At 37.3% G+C, this 17,769-nt stretch overlaps 1 protein-coding gene across 1 annotated transcript in view; it reads right to left on the bottom strand.

The window, feature by feature from the left end:
• LAMA1 (laminin subunit alpha 1) overlaps positions 1–17,769 on the bottom strand; it is a 112,716-nt gene that overhangs the window by 41,472 nt on the left and 53,475 nt on the right. Inside the window, exons 14-29 of the mRNA XM_075023034.1 lie at positions 17,420–17,631; positions 16,009–16,120; positions 14,993–15,103; positions 14,079–14,206; positions 13,374–13,460; positions 12,928–13,139; positions 12,308–12,414; positions 11,130–11,310; positions 9,666–9,802; positions 6,773–7,009; positions 4,140–4,283; positions 3,581–3,760; positions 2,776–2,961; positions 1,791–1,918; positions 640–760; positions 361–498 (exon numbers count right to left, since the gene is read on the bottom strand). Coding sequence (XP_074879135.1) covers positions 361–498; positions 640–760; positions 1,791–1,918; positions 2,776–2,961; positions 3,581–3,760; positions 4,140–4,283; positions 6,773–7,009; positions 9,666–9,802; positions 11,130–11,310; positions 12,308–12,414; positions 12,928–13,139; positions 13,374–13,460; positions 14,079–14,206; positions 14,993–15,103; positions 16,009–16,120; positions 17,420–17,631 — 2,421 coding nt within the window. The remainder of the gene's footprint in view (positions 1–360; positions 499–639; positions 761–1,790; positions 1,919–2,775; positions 2,962–3,580; positions 3,761–4,139; positions 4,284–6,772; positions 7,010–9,665; positions 9,803–11,129; positions 11,311–12,307; positions 12,415–12,927; positions 13,140–13,373; positions 13,461–14,078; positions 14,207–14,992; positions 15,104–16,008; positions 16,121–17,419; positions 17,632–17,769) is intronic.

The raw sequence follows: 17,769 nt of genomic DNA, 5'->3' as shown, positions 1-17,769 counted from the left end.
ACTGCTTCCTTTACTTCTTTTGTGTGACTAAGCAGACCTTGGCCAGACCAAGGACAGAAGCCCAAAAAGTCTCACAAAAACCAGATAAACTGAACTGATACATGAGTTATTTTTAAAGTAAAATTAAAACTAAAATAATTAACGATTTTTAACATGTTAGTGTCCAAAAAGCTTGATAATTTTACTGAATGGGCCCTAAGGAAAATACTACTCAAATTTTCCAGTTTTTGGAGTTGGGGGGAGGAAATTATAATTTATCCAAAGACTACAGCCATATACTTCTCACAAAAACTCGCTTCATAGGTTACTGCCATTGTATGCTCAGGTGAAACCAATAGAAAAATGTATAATTGTACATACCAAGCACTTTCCAGTTTCAGGATCACAGGTTTCACTATGGTTGTTGCACTGACATGGCACACAAGGTGCTATGAGAGTGTGAGGCTCTTTTACACTGAGTTCTATATGCTCTCCCCTGTAGTATCCTGGAGCACAGCTCTATTTGTAAGGGGAGTAAAATAAAAAAAAAAGATATATGATCACAGCTATCAACAGTTACAAACAATTTAAAAGCCATTTAAGTAATCTTTTTTATTATCTCACTATTAGACACACAAAAAGGGTTCAAGGATGCTGTACCTGACAGGACAATCCAGCATAACCAGCAGGACATCTACATTGCTCTACAAGATGAGCTTTAGCTCTGCCTAGATGCCTTTCTTCAAACTTCACTGCAATTTCCATTGAGATATTTGCAATTCTACAAGATATATGCAGAAGAGACCATGAACATCTAGAGAAGTCCTAGCACCAAGACTGAGATCCAAACATTTTTATGCTTCAAGGTGAGGGCTACAATACATAATCTCCCATGATCCCCTTTTGGCCATGCAAATATCTCAATAAAATCTGAAGATTCTTTACTTATTTACGGGAGTTCAGGATGTACAATAAACAAATCAGAAGTACTTCAAATTAATACAGGTTGATTCCCATTGGTCTGCAAAACTTGACAAACCCACCATGTAAGAGTATGTATTTCTGTCGCAGAAACACTGGACAGAAATACATGTTTTGTCCCACAGTTTTTTGTACAGAGCTAACAAAGAGAGTTGAGGGCATGTGAATCAAAAATAATCCCAAATCTGCAGGTGGAACCACACTTCACAGCTGTGAAGATGTACAGATACTGGGTTTTCATTAGATGCATCTCTGCTTGCCTTGCTAGTTTCCAAACTGACAGATGCAATAACCATATCCTATCTCCTCCATCTCATTAGTAACTTAGTTCTGTTCAAAATAGCAGTAAAATGCTACCATTCCGAGGTCAGAGTATTTTACTACCACTGCTCAGAGTGCATAAAGCTAGAGTAGACACCTTGATTGGTACAAACCCAATCATGGGACCATGTGTTTCAATTGAAAAAAACTAAAGTTTCTATTCACATAAAAATAAGATGGGCAAGAAATAATTTAGAAAACATCTAACTGTATCACCCATCCTGCAGAACACTGCATCAGCCTGTAAGGCTCTGTGCTTCTTTAGGGGCTTTTCTATGAAAGCAACAGAGACATTTAGTGTTTCACAGAAAGAATTAAAGAGAGATTCTGCTGCCATTAAAGGTCATAAATGCTTTCTTATAAGAGGAAGAACAGAAGTTATAAGTAGGGAATTGGAAATTTCTTTAATTTCAGTTAAATCTTTACTATATAGCTCAGTCAGGACTATTTCTAGGTTACATTACAGTAAATGCAATATAATAAGTAAATGCAATCAGAGATTGCTTTACCTGCTTTGCTGTAATCCTTGGCCATAAGCTGCCTTGATAAGGACATATTCAACATTGCTTAGCACAGACATGAAGTCAGAACGTAAGACAGGCTCATCAGACACAGAGTTAAAATACTTCCAAGAATCCTAAGGAAACATAACACATTATTAAAACCATGAGTGTTCAAGCTCACTTCAAAGTAATGCTCTGTTCCTCCTTACATGTTCTTTCAGAAATGCAGTCACAGTGACTATGTCTAAACTCTAGGTCCCAGAAAATCCAAAATTTTGCTCCCTGTTAGGAACAAGATGTGGTTTTATATCATTTCTCTTCTCCTTCCCTGCACTCAACTTCCATGACCAGTTTCTACAGAAAAGCAGTCCAGGCCTGCATGGCACAGCTTTTTCTGGCTAGATCTGGAGAACCTAGACAGCCAAAAGACCAGGACTTCACAGCACTCATTATATGTGCAGTTAGAAACAGCTGCTGTTGTGTCCTGCCTCCTGTCAAGAAGAAAGAATAGACCTCACCTCAGCCCCAGTCAGCAGAGAGTCCCAGAGACCAAAGGAGGTCATCATTACTTCCTCTGAAATTGTCCAGTGGGCACTACTGCAGCTTACTGCTCCTGTTAGGCTGATTCACATCCCATATAACGCTCCTGGGCTCTGAGTGTAACATACATGCTACAAAATTATGAGACTGCCTGAGAGTGAAAATACCTGGGTGCCTGTCATTTATCACCGAAATCTGTGTTTGAAAAGCTTGCTGCAGCAACACCTTCAGCACTTCCAAGAGAGGAAACAGTGCTAAAGTGTTATTTGTTGCTATAGCACAATATTCCCAGCCATTTTTTCCCCTAAAATAGATGCATTTTAATCCAAGCGCTCTATTTACTTAACCTATTTGAAATCAGATACGCTTTTTTTTGTATTAAATATATAGAGCTTTTCTGTAAAAGCTCATAGAAGAAAGGAAATATTTCCACACCAATGTTTTGGCTTACCTCCTTCATTTCTACTTCCTTGTCAGTTCTTACTCCATTTTCTGGAGAAGGGGTGTCTACATAGATGACCAACTTGCTGGTGTGACCTCCTTTCATTAGAATCTGTGGCTCAAAATTCAAGGTTCCAAAGCCATCCAAAGCATAAAAAGCAACAGTATATCTCAGCTTCCCTCCATAGGCCATGAGCTGTTTGGATAAAAAAATATTACTTCTATTTATTCCAAGGTTAGGGCTACTAGCTGAAAATATTTTAACATCATCAGAAGACTTGAAAACTGCCAGTTCTTTGAAGAATTGGCAATAAAACATGAAAATTGGCTTAAACTCAGCAGTTTTTGCACCAAGGTTAAATGCATATTTCTAAAAAGCAGTTTCAGTTTCTTCTTTTAGGCCCTTTCAAGGTGTGCACTCAATTTTCATTTAATTCCTAAGCAACAGAGATTCCATGATCTATATACTGAATCTAGCGTCAAGGTTGAAAACTCTTTCAGGTATCTAAAGTAAAATTGAACACATCACTCTTCCCCCCCCATATGATCTCTAAAGAGTAACATGGTAATCAAATATGGGTGTTACCAATTTACAGGGTCAAGAAAAATCTTGTTAGGAAAGGGTAATGAACATATTGTTTGTGCTTGCTATAAATAAATGCAGTCACTGAATATTTATAATAGTATGACATACAAGAGTATAACTAACACAGAAAAAAGTTATCAAGATAAAGTGACTATTATACAATAAAGGAGTGACTATTAGACAATAAAGAAATTACTTACAAAACATTCTAATTATTTAATGATCTTACCTTGTCTCCCTGAAACTGGTCTGGTAACCTCCAGTAAAATGTTTCTGTATTTAAGTATTTTCTGACTATGGCAGCATCCAGTAAAACATCAGGAAATTGCGAAAATACTCCTTCCACTGTTCCAGTCAGATTACTTTGAGTTACTACATGCAGAATGGACTGATCTGGAATTAAGGTTATCTGCAACGCAAAGAGCAAAAGATTCATTCAACAAAAATATTCTATCTCAGTATAACATACTGTTAACAGTTTTAGCTGCTTTGAGATAGTCAATAGTACATCTTTGAGTAATAAATGCCCAAACCAAAAAATTGGGAAACATGTTTGATATTTATTTTTTTAAGAAGCAAAGAGTGAAACACAAGGTTTCAGAAATAAGACTATGACTGCTTGCCATTTGCTTTCTTTTTTGTTCTGCCATATGCCGTTGCCTCCATAAGCTAGCCAATTACATTCAGTGTGATTCATTGAAATGTATGCAACCTTAGGCACACCAATATGGTACCTAACATGAGGATAACACCAAACTGCGTCTGTATATTTATGTCACATCACTTACAGGAATTCTCACATGATCTTCTAGTTCCGAACAAAATGTAGACACCCCAAAACAGAAGCACGGAGTACAACCTAGTGCATTGTTAGCAGACAGAGCAAAAGTTCCAGGTTTACACTCACTGCATTGTAGACCAAATACATTTTCCTGGAGGAAATAAAAAAAAATAAAAAAAAATAACAGCATAGTCATGTTACTTTGCTAGCTGAATGAAAGATGGTTCTTTTTGTAAGAGAAACTAGTTGCTATGTAAACTACATAACAGGAATTCAATTATTATATCTATTCTTTTTCACTATGCAGTACTTTTTTTTTCATTATTTTCTAGTGATGTTTGTTTAAAAAAAACCCAAAACCCAAAAACAAACACCACCAAAACCCACAGAACATTCAAGCTAAACTCATGTATTTGAGATTCTAGTAAAAATTAGCAGATATACATTTCCATTTAAGACAGAAAAGTCTTGGGTGGGGTTTTGTTGTTTTTTTTCCCCATCTGGAAAATGGGCTCTCAGAGCCAAAGAAACTGCTCAGTATCAATACAAATCAGAGGACCTATTCCCAAGCATCTGGTTTTGCACTTAATCCCAACTGGGGAGTCCTACTTGAAGAAACACCCAAAACTACAGTCAGTGCTCACTGGCACCTTTAACCAGAAGATTGGAGAGAGACCTATGAAGGCATACATTTGTTGCCTTGAATTAAGTTGTTTTCTATCACTCAGTCTTTCAGGAACAGATTCCCACCTTTTCAGAAAAAAATCTATACTACTAAACCTCTGTATTTAATATTTTCTTTTTTTGATACAAGAATGTCAATTCAGACTTCACTACTAGCAATATACGCGACTTATTCTTGAGCACTGCCTTTGGTTATAGCATAGGAAACAAATTTGAACTTTCAACATAACCACGTTTTAAAAAATGTTGAGATTCTCCATTTTGTATTTATTGGTTTCTTACTATCACCATCATCTGGATTTTCAAAAGAGCAGGCTATATCATCTGAATCAATGTGCTGTTCCCAAACCTAACAAAAACGTGTGTATGAGCTGAAAATACTTCTCTATTTCATTTTTTCCATTTGTATAATGAGGATAAGAATACAATAGCTTTTTCACTGGAGTCTTCTAACATTTAATTAGTTGTTTAAAATACTTTCACATCTAGGATGGAAGAAGCTGTAGAAGTGCTGTCTATCTATCTCTACACAGAGAATGAAATAATTCATTGCCAAAACACCATGTAGGGAATTTATGCTTTTCAATTAAGAAAAACAACAACCTTTTTATCAGAGATTGATATCATCTTGATGTTTCTGAGCAGACAATTAATGTAACCTGCACTTGGAACTGTTGCAGCAAAGTATTCGTAGATCTGTGAAGAAAGTTTTGCCTAGCTTGAGGTAGAAACATTTTCTCTGTATTGCTCATTGCATCAGAGTACTTATCTGTTATGGTTGGTTCTTCTCCAATGTTCTGTGTACTGAGGAAAAAAACACTTTTAAATAGCAACTAAGAAATAATGCATATGAGTTATGAATCATTATTACTGGAACTATTTGCAAGGCAAAATGCAACTGTAGAAAAAAACCCACTGGGATAAAAAAAACCACAAAAATTGTACAATTAAAAAAGGTTCATACAGCATTGTTCTTGGCATCAGAAGGCATTTACATCATACAGAGAAATATAGTGACACTGAAGTCACTAGCACCATTCTTGTATATTTAACAAGATTTTTAAAAATTTTGCCCCAGAACTCATGGCCAGCACTTTGTCCTATTCAAAAGGAGGCAGGCAGAAATCTAGGACCAAAAGAAAAAGCAAGATAAATGCATCCTCATTCATTTCTACCTTACAATATTAATTAATGAAAAAGAGGACTCTGAATGTATTACAAGAATGATGTTGTTACAGAAATTCACTTAATACAGAGTAAACACATGGATCCTACATTGAGCAAATGCAATCTATTTGAATTTAGGACTGCAGTGAGACCATAGTTGTGAAATATGGCAAATCCTGTACAAGACTAGAAAGACACCAGCCATTTTTTCTATCAGATATACAGTGACTGTTTTGCAAACTTATCCAGGAGTCAGCATTAGTCAGGTAGAGATGACTTTTTGTGACTAGGCATACGATGGGTCTTGATCCTGACTTCTTAACACATATCCACATCAAATTCCATTAATTCTGTCTAAAAGAGAACTACAGTACTGTGCCACAATAATTTTATGACCACAAACTGGAAATAAAATTGCCTGGCTACGTAAAACAAAACAAAGGGAGGTAGGAGAGATAAACTGTCTAGTATTATGGCAGGAATTTCTGAGAACAGAAATAACAATGCCATGTTGGTAATGTTGCCATCTCTTCTGCCTACAGCTGTGTTGTGTCAGTCCACACTGGGGAACACCATCTCACAGTTTTTAACCCTGCTGACTAATAAGACCTGTTTAGCGCTAGCACAGAAAATCCTTTAGGGGTGATTTAGGTGTACTTGGAAATGTCTTAAAAAACAGATGCAGACTGCCTTTTGAAGTCCTTTCAGCCCTATACCCTCCATGACTTTATGTAATAAATGTCCAGAAAACCTCAATGCTGTCCCAAAAGGGTCTGAATACTTCAGTACCTTGCAGGTACAGATGCCAGTTTCTTCTTCACAACCACAAAGTCCTTCAGTGTCATCACACATCTCTGCTTCAGTTCCACTCAAATCACAGTCACAGGCAACACAGTCTGGGTAGTCCCTGTAGCCTAATGCACATCTGGAACAGTCTTGTCCTCCAAATTCAACTTTGCACTGGCATTGACCTGTCAATACATCACACTGGAGACTGGCTGAACCAGTGTTGCTACAGTTGCAAGCCTTAGATGAAAAGAAGAAATGTTCATAAACAGCAGATCATTAAAAACAATTTTGTTACAACAGAAACAGCACAGTAAATTTAGAGTGGCCCTTAAAACTCAGTGTTTGTCAACAATTACTATACAATAAGAAAAGGGAAGAACTTCCACATAGAAATGGGGTTGTTGGGTTTGTATTTGAACAAAGAACTGCATTTCCAGTAAACAGTGGTTGGCAAAAAGTAAGAAGCTTTGTTGATTCCCAAATCTAGGTTGAGAATCAAAGGAGTTGAAGGAACCTTGTTCTAGAAAAGAAAATATCCAAAAGACTTTAAATAAAGAGTGCAGCAAGTAAATTAAAATGTTATATAAATGTTGGATGAAATAAATCTGCAAGTACAGTAATTTTATAAATATGATAGAAAGAAAAATTGTAACACTGACATTTTTTTAAGATTCCAAGAAGTATTAACAGGGTCTACATCTTGCTCCAGATTCATTTACTATTTGATGAGGAACCAAGAATCTCATTGCATCCAAGGGTGGGAAGCTCAGCATGCACTGCAGCTCAGTACCAAAGCAATACTGTTCCCCAGAAGGGCCCATCCTTCATTATGTAATCAGTAATATGAACCATATTACAAATATGCAAAGTGGATGTACTTAATTTGTCATTCTTTTTTGGAGTAGACTGGATCTAATCTTCAGTCTTAATTTCTTATCTGTGGTTAAAGTCCAATTTTGGTCTGTGGTTATTTCTAACAGTGCAGGCAAAAAGTACATTCCATCTATCATCACCTAACTGAGAGCATTTTCCCTGAGTCTTCTTTCCTCATCTTCTCCCTTTGAGATGAAAAGCCTTACTTTGTAAAGCACTCTACACAAAGACCCACAAAATCTATTAGCATCACTATTTATCCTTTAGCATTCTTCACAAGGTTGCTGCTCACCATTAGTACTCTTTGTATTAAACAGTTTTTACTCTAGTTGCAAGCACTAGGTACTACACTGCCTAGTCCAATACACTTTATGACCAAACAAGTTGACAACTTTCGCTCCCAGCTACCACTAAAGGTCTACAGCTCTTAACATCAAACCCTATTTTAAGAATCATAATAATAGAAATAATTTACATGTACTTCAATGTCTATCTATATGTGATAAAGATATGCAAGGACTCTAAGGTACAATTAACCGTGCTGCAGCACACTTGAAAAGCATTGTAAGCCAACCATGACTACAGCTCTGCTTCATCACTGCACCCAGAAAGGGATGCTGAATACCAAGAAAACTGCAAGAAATGGAGCCAGATGAAGTATCCCACTAATGCAGTTTGTGTTGCAAAACTAGACCAGCTGGGTTTCTGATAGCATCTCCCCCATTTCATCCATATAAAGTGCATGCAAGAGCCTTTCCAGGGTTTGCCAGCAGATACTGCACCAGGTCTCAACCTGCCACAGCTGACTATTCAGCACAGGGGAGCCTCTCTCTGGGGCTGTTACCTGCAGATCACAGTATTGTTTGTTGCCTCAAGAAAGTAACTAAAAAATCTTAGAGTGATTCTTGTTAATTACTGTGATACTGTAACCAAAAGGAATGCTAAACAACTTAGCAAAAGTGAGCAGTTGCATATTTAGTGAAACTTGATGATTGGCAAGTGCTGTGGAATCACCCTATTAAAGGAACACTTCAAGGAAAAGGCACAGGGACTAACACGTTGTATTTGCAGAACATTAGGTAAGAATGACAGTTGCTGGTAGCTGACAAAGCTGGTAAGCTGACAGTTTAAAGATCAGCTGCCAAGTAAGTTGCTATAAACCACTAAGATAGTAAACTCTCAAGACATATTATAGGACTATCTTATCATACTTAGTCTAAAAAAATTAAAGAGAGAAAAAACAATTCGGCTAATACTTGTACTTGTTAAGTATTTACTGCATATAATGACAGACCTTGTCAAGTTGATTATTTTTGTGGTTTCTCCATTGAAATTACACATTATATTCATGTAATTCTGAGGCTTTCTAAAATCTCAACATTTATAGAATAAAGATTGGCCCAATGCCATATCTGTCAGGAATTTACTGCATGATCCTAATTGGGTAAATGGTTGCTACTCCTTCGATTTGCACTGAGTTGGCATTTTACTGTTTAATCATAAATATTAAGCTGAGATAATGGCAGTTACCATTTGCCATTCATGAAACATTGACTACCTTACGCCATTTTAATTGTAAATATTCAGAAAAAAAAAGCATGCAGTGACTTTCAAGATAAGCTAGATTTCATTGTTCTTAAAACCTTAATATCATCACTTCTTGATCAGCACAGAAACTAATGTTCCTTGTTGGCAATTGTTGCTATAAATCTGTTTTAGTATCACTATTTAAGCAATTAAAATTTAGAACACACACTTCAAAATTTTAATATGATCTATGCACCTATCCAGAATAGGCATTCTGATCAGTATTGTCAAAGACAGCTTACTTAAATGGTTCCTAAATAAACACTTTACAGTCTGATATTTTTTTAATTTTCTTTTTTAATGTGAGCAAGTTAGACTAACACTTTGAGACAGAAAATAAAGATTGAAATTCTCAAAACAAGAGTCCAGTTCTGACATTAGTATAAGGTGAATTGCTTTTAACAGCCATGGCTTTTCAGCCAGCCTACCATACCTTGCAGCCAAGTTTAGGAGACAGTCCCCAGTGATTTTCTTCACAGAGTTCACATTTTGGACCCCAAGTGTGAGGGGGACAAATGCATTGGCCAGAATCAGCATTACAGTTGTTCTGAGTATGAGCACAGTCACAGGCTGCAAGAGAAGTAGGACTGAATGATTAACTTTAACCTTGCTTTAGCTACAGAGAAGAAACCGCAAGACCACTGATAGTCTTACTTTTCTTAATTATGCAGTACAGTTTACACATTCCACTAGGAACTCCTTGCCATCCCTAATCACTGAGAAACAAATTATGACCACAGTGACATTTCATCTTTTTATTGAAAGCCCATAATTGCTTCTTGACATAGCCTGTTTGGTGGCTTAAAAAGCAGAGCTGTATTTCCACAGGGGAATCAACAAAGCCAAACAAAATTATTGTGGAGAAGAGTAAATTTGCAGGAAAAAAAAAATCTATTATAGAGGATACAAAATGCATCAGGACATATGATAATGTTCTCAAGCAGGTGAAAGGATTGATCTCAGGAATTAGTACTTTTCAAGAATTGCTTAGTGAATAATAGGGATGCATAACTATTTTTATAATAACTAACTGCTGCAAGAAGCACTTGGCTATTTAAGAAGTGCAATACTATTCTTGCTAAAGCGCAGAAGCTCAGAAAAGTGGTTTTATTAATTTTTTTAATAAGACTTACAAAATTTTCTAGACTGAAATGGTTAAAGGTACCTAAGGGATCTTTGATTCTTAGTAAAAACACAGTATATATGTTTCAAAACACAATCCTATCACATAATCTCACTACAGATTTCATACGACTATACTATTTGAGGCATGAAAAAAACCAGGTTTTTTAGGTTGGAGAAAAGGTAGGCATTCCTTTAGCTATACTGTGTTGAGAAGTGCATCTTATTAACATAAATTAGGTTTTTTGACAGCACTTTCTTATTTGGATTAACATTTTCTCTGTATCATGACTTAAAATTGTACACACCCGGGTGATGATGGGAAAATAGTCAATGACACCTTATCAAAGTATAAAACATGTTTTTAAGAATTAAATGAAAAATCAAGGTAAAAATCTGTAAGAGTAGTAGCTCTTTTACAATTGCAGAAAAAAAGAATTTTCTATTCTCTCCAAAGGACTGAAGGGTTTTGTTAAAAAAAAAAATAAAAAAGAGACACACAAAGGAGCTATTGAGGATGTAGTATTTCTCTCATGCAACCTTTATGAGTTGTTATGAGTTACTATTTCATAATCACCACCTTTTACAAGGAACCACATAATAAGCAATCAAAGAAATGTTTTGTTCCCTTGCTTAATCAAAGTATTAGGAGACCATTCTACAGATTTTTCCATATAGTCATCAAAACAACTGACCTTTGCCAGAGTTTAACATAAAATATATTGCTGAAAGAAATTCCAGACAAACCCTGAAAGGATCATGCATTAGAGCTTACGTGTGCAGCCACCATCCTGGAATGCATGGAAGCCATGAGCACAACGATCACACTTTTCTCCAGCCACTCCTGGTACACAGTGACAATGCCCCTGATGATTGCAGTCCTTGGAGACTGAGCCAAATTGACTGCAGTTGCAGGGAACGCAGCCAAGGCCAGTATGCAGGCCATAATAACCATTCTGTTGGACAGGAAGTAAATACATTTGAGCTACCTTTCATAAATTTTTGAAAACAATACAATGTATACTCTTATTTTCTCTTCTTTACTTTCCCTTCTGTCTGACCTGCACAAATACTGTCAGCACTGTGTGACTGCTGTGGGAGGGCTCCCTGGCCTTATCTATTCATTGTTCCCAGCTATAGGCAAGCATGCATTTGGGTGGAAAAGTAACCACTGAAATGCCTTTGTGGTCCTCTAATCTCATCAGTAAGACTTTATGTTTTAAAGTCTGAGTTTATTTTAATTTAAAGGCTTCCATGAGGTGAGGGTAGGCTATGCTGATCAGGCACAGATTTCTGTGAATGTGAATGAAAGACCAGAACAGAGCAGGTCAGCGACCTATGGTACATGTGGATTGAAAGGCATTCAGCTGGGCTGGCACAAGGGCAGTAACTGGCACAGATTTCCTGCTCTGGTCTCTGAGGCAGTTCTAAACATAGCAAAGGCTGGAAACTGCTGTTTTGTATCACCAGTGAATATCTGCTTGTTCTTATAACAGGCCTGTCTTTTAGCCGAATCCTTTTTTGGCATTGAGCCATCATGTATTTATTATCATCAACCACATTCTTCAGATATTCCCACTCAGACTTCATTTTGCAGAAGCACAGAAGCTAAGATCCCTTCAGGTCTGTTAGCAGTGTTTGGTTTGGTTTTTTGGTAAGCCAACATGACTGCAAGCTGTCAGTGAGCACAGCACTAGCCTGAACAGCTCTATTCAGAAGGGTGCTGAGTCAACTACATAGCTTCACATCTGCAAAGAGCACAGGCAGAGCAATCTGCAACTGCAAAAGCCTGTGCAGACAAACCTTTGGTCTCCGCTCCAGCAACAGGTCCCCTCTCCCCTGAATATATTTGCTGCTAGTCTCTGTATCTGCTCTAATCTGTATCTATAGATAAACAGGAAGACCAAGATTCAAGAAAATGTAGGTATTAAGAACAGGTAAATATTTGCTTACCAAGCACTTATCACATCTTTCTCCAATCACATTTAATTTGCAGTGACAGAAGCCTGTCTCATGATGACAAGTACTCGAAAGGGAACCATTCACATGGCACGCACAGGCTTACGTTTAGACAAAAAGAAACCAAATTGAAAAAAATTAATGTCTATCTATATGCATTCATTATTATACAGAATTCCAAATCTGGTATATAATGTGTTTCACCTGTTTATATGCCATAGATGTTAATATACTACAGTAATACCTGTACTACACATTTGGGCTAAAAGTTAAAAAAAAAAAAAAAAACAAAACAACAAACCTCTGCAAATAGATACACTTGAGAAGTTTGTTTTTTCCAGCCCTATGTCTAACATTCAGAAGTAGGAAATGTCTACAGCAGGTCAGTGGAGGGTCAGTGTTAAGCAAGCCAGTTCAGGAAAACAAAGTGTCAGACCCTAGCATAATACATTCCTTCAGCAGGCTAGCCCAACTCCATAGTTTTCAACCTGCACTTGCCAACTCACAACTTGAAGGTTAACTCTTTCAGCAAAGGTGCGTATCTCCTCATCCATTATGCTACACGTACACCACATTTTTGTGTTCTTTAAATTTTGAGAGTAATAACAGCTTACCATGACAGCTTTTCTCAGTCACTGCATCCCCATAATACCCATCAGCACACTTTTCACAGTGGTGACCTGCTGTGTTCCCCAGACATTTCAGGCATTGTCCTGTGACGGCATCACAGTGGCCATCCTCTTGAGGGTTTACATTGCCATTGCATTCACAAGGAGCACATGACTGTCCAGGCATGAGTGGATTTCCATAGTAACCATTAGCACACCTGCACCAGAGATTAAAAACTTTATCAGCTGGAATGCAGTCACATCAAACACTCTCCCCACCCAAGGGAGTATTTCCCATTAAATTTGTTATCTAAAGTGTCTCTGTGTTACAAGCAAAGACAAAATGGGAAGGAAAATTTTATAGAAATGTTCTGTACAATTCAAGGCGGGTAGGAAGATGAACAGTTAGTGATGGCAATGATATGTATTTTACCCAAAGCTAGTGTACCTACCTTTCACACTGAGAACCAGTATAGCCTGGAAGACATTTGTCACAGACAATTCCACCTCCTTCACTCAGCTGGCAAGTAGGACTGAAACTATCAACAATATTTATGGCATTCAGTATCAATACAGAGAATCGCAAGACTTGTACAAACATTCAATATTCACCCTTCAGGTCCATGCACCTATCTATATAACCATGTAATTGCAAATTTTTCTAGATTAACATCAATGCTTTAAAAATTACAATATGTCAAAATAGAGTTAATTTTCAAAAACTCTTCTCGAGGTTTTTTTTTCCTTTAAAGGAAAGGAAGATTTTAAAACTTCCTAAAAACCCGGCCCTCTTTCTAGCAAATCTGTCCAATTTCTGTACCGAGCTCCTCTTTCACATGCAACACTTCTGTCCTTCTGTTGTTTTCTGAAACAACATGAAAGATAACAGTGATCTTGCTGCCAAGGTCAAGGATAGGTCAAAGTACTACTTTCAGCCTTCAGTACAAATTCCACCAGTTCACTCAGCCTGTCTTACCTTAGTCTATACATTTGCCTACCCAGAGAAACAATGTTTCCATGAGATATGCTCAAATGAAGAGGAAGAAGAAAAAAAATAATCTATCTCTCCCTCCTTCAGGTTTCATGACATTTTTTTCTTTATCCCACTTTCTGATTTTGCTGAAGACGCAAAAGAAAATCTCACATAAGCAGCTTACTTGTTTGCAGCAGAACTCAGAGGACATGCACAAGGCTGGCAGTCTTCAGAAGTTCCTTGGGATGGAGTTCCATAGAAGCCAGGCAAGCACCGATCACAGAAAGGTCCTGTTGTGTTGTGTTGACAAGCCTGTGAAACACAGAAAAAATCTTTTCGTATTTACTCTTGATGGTTTTTCAGCCCCTGAGGGATCCCTGCAGGAGTCTGCATGCAGTATAACATTCAAGGAGACAGCCATGAAGAACAGAGTAGAACTTTGAAAATAAGTGGGGGGGTTTCTGAGTTGTAACAACAAATCTTAATTGTTTCTTTCCTACATTTTCGGATATGCTTTACACCATGAAACCAGCCACATTACTTACACACAAACTTAAAACATATTTTGCATATTGCACACGTTTGCAGTAACAAACTTCTTGTATATTTCTTACTGGTGTTTAGCCATTTTATTTCTGTGACCTTTAAATTTCAGAAGAGATCTGAGAGCTAAATTCTCTCTTCAGAAAGTAATGTGTAATTTCCACTGATGTCAGTCATGGAAGATGCACATATATCCAAAAACAGACATTCACCCAAAATACTGCTTAATTTTGTTCCTTTCAGAAAAAGTTTTATTGTCACCTGCAGCAAGCAAAGTTAAGATTTTTATCAGCCAGTATATGGTGACATTTTTATTTTAGTTGTGATTATTCCCCACTTGAAATGACAAACTGAAACAAACCCTTTATTGGAGAACACTTTAATGGAGCCAGCCACCTGAATATATTCTGAAGTGAACAATGAAAAGCAAGAACAACAAGCACTTGGTACCCATAGCTTGAAATTTACATGCACTGTAAATTTGTCTCCCACAGCCAAAATGCTCTAATTCCTAAATAGATGCTTAAAACACAAACACTTTGAAGGATGACTTACAAAGCAAACACCATGAATATCACACTCAGTTGCATGCCCATTGCATTTGCAGGGTTGACAAATACCTCCAAAGAGGATTCCATCCACACGGTAGTACCCAGGTAGACAGGACTGAAAAGAAACAAGGGGAAAAAAGCAGTAGCATTACATGTGTTAAAAGTACACATCAAAACATTTTCAAAGAGCCCACTTCTGAGCACCCACCATCTGACTCATTCACATTGTGGTAACTGAATGTTCTTTCAACTCTATTGATGTCACTGCAGCTCTTTTCTGGTGGTTGTTTTTTATTTGGACTGGATAAAGGGGATAAGAATTAACTCCATAAAACTTTGATTCAGCCCTCTGTCCCCTGGAGGCACATAAGTTACGTTTTGTGCAGTTGAATATGTGAAGTTCTTTATTATGGGACAATAAAAAACAGATGTTCTACCTCCTCTGCAGAATCATTAACAAAGCTATGGCACAAGGTTTCATACTGAAATTATTTGTCAAAATAATTCCTGCTATTCTGCAGATGGTGCTCTGCCTCCCTAATCTTTTCACAGATATATAAGACGCCACCTTGCATGACACATTTGACTCTTGTGGGATCTTCCAAAGGCTAGCATTCCTCCCTGCTAAGATTCCTTATTACCTCCATAAACTTAATGACATAAACCAGAAATAAACTGTAAGATTCAGATCCAGAAAGGGTGCTGTAAAACGTAAAAATTAGTAAGGTAAGCTCAAAAGAGCTTCACAGAGCTTTTACAGCTGCTCCCTCTGCAACACTGATGTTCTAAAGTGTTTCATCATCTTTTTGTGCCACCAAACAGAATTCAAGAAATAAGTTTAAAATCCCATTTAGTGTACCTGGAAGAAGATATCTACAGCATTGTGTACAGTATAATAGACAGCATTTCACCACAGAACATACACTTTTATGGCAGTATAATTAAAGGCAGCCTGCTTTTAAAACCTAGATCCTTTCATATAGGAGATAATTTTGCATACATAAAACACTAAGATGTTACCTCACAGGATATTCCTGTGTAACCTTGAGGACATTCACAGAATTCCACATCTGGTGCTGAAGAAAGATCTATAACATTTGCACTTGCAGTATCCAGGGTCACAGAGTCCAGCCTAAAATCAAGCATGAAAACATCACATCACTTGTTTCCCCAAACTTGATTTTGAACAGGATAGCTTGCTTCCAGGGGAGTAACACTGCTGAGTGCTGCTCCCTAGCAGTGACAGCTGAGGAACAGGCACAAGTGTCTGCTGTAAAAAGACTACAATCATAGTCTTATCACTGCTTTTGCAATTCTGGGAGTAGATGTGCCCTCCTCCTGTTATCATTAGTTACTACCATTATCTCTTCTCCTGTGGAGATGTTTAAACAAAACCTTCCCCTTCTGTCATGGTATTAGAGGTACATCAGTGGGGCAGCCTTCTACTGCTGCCCTGAAATAAGATAGCATTACTGCACCATGTCTAAAATAGACACATATCACAGGTGGGTAAGTAGTAAGAAACAGCACCAGTTCATTGATGCTGCACACAACAGGATAAAGCAAAACCTCTTACTACAAACAATGCATTTTGCAGCAATCTTCTCAGTCAGAAGTAAAATGATTTACATAAATCTTTACAAACATTCCAGAAAGAGGAACACACTATCCCTAAATAGACATAAATATCACCACCTTCAAGGGCACAAAGCAAATCTGGTATCCACTCCAATGTTATCAACAGGAAATGCTACAAAATTAGCGAATGAGGAAGAAAGGCTATTGGTGAGGCTAAGGGAATTAAGTAAATAAATGATGAAGCACTGGAACCGATTCCCTTGAGAGTGGCAAGACTTTATTCATGTGTATCTTGGAGAACAGGTAAAACAGAGACCTGTAAGGTCTGATACAGATACTGCTAACGCTGACTGGAGACTACGGAATGACCAGTTAATCCATTCCAGCCCAATTTTCCTATTAAGCACTCCCTTAGAGATGAGCATCCATAACATCTACAAACAGACATTAAAAGAAATTACAGCCAATGTCTTTACTGGCAGGTTTTCAATAGTCAGTGATGGATTTACTTGCCACATACCAAAATAAGCATACTGTTGAGAGTTTCAGAGGTATTTCCCTCTAACAAAGCAGCCATTGTAATAAGGCTTTTATGCAGTATTTCTTTAAAGCAGAAAACAATGTTTCTGCTATCAGATATCTTCAAAACAACCAAATGTGCCTTTTCCACCCATTTCACATGAATGTGTTTTGGGGACAAGATCAGCCTGGAGAAGATTCAATAAAAAATGGGGGTTTTTTCCTAGAAATTATCAATGTAAAACTTTAGGAATACTGCCACTATGAACAGTGTTTCATATGCACAAAAATAATATAAGTATATAGGCTAACTTGAATATTTTCTCTCCCTCACCTGTACACAGCTTTTTTGGCAATGTTGTAGTTGGCCCTGATCAGAAGATGGGTCACGTTTACCAGAACAGTCATCAACCTTTCCCGGTCTATAGCTTTTTTTGTATTGAAGTCTATGAAATTCTCCGATACAAATCTCACTGCATTAGAGTACTCCTCATATGGCTGTAATGACAAGCCTGCTGCCCTTGTACTCAAAATCTGCCCATTACCCTGAAATTCAAAGACAGAGAAAATATTTTCCATATCTGCATGCAAATTTTATTTATCAATTAGATTTGGAGTCAGAAATACATCCAGATAACACAGAAAAGAGGCAATCAAATTAGATTTCTTGCACTAGAAAAACAG

This window comes from Buteo buteo, chromosome 3 (genome assembly GCF_964188355.1).
Source record: "Buteo buteo chromosome 3, bButBut1.hap1.1, whole genome shotgun sequence".
Lineage (NCBI taxonomy): Eukaryota > Metazoa > Chordata > Aves > Accipitriformes > Accipitridae > Buteo > Buteo buteo.
The sequence above is the reverse complement of the archived record's forward strand: the minus strand, read 5'-3'. Positions and strand labels throughout refer to the sequence as shown.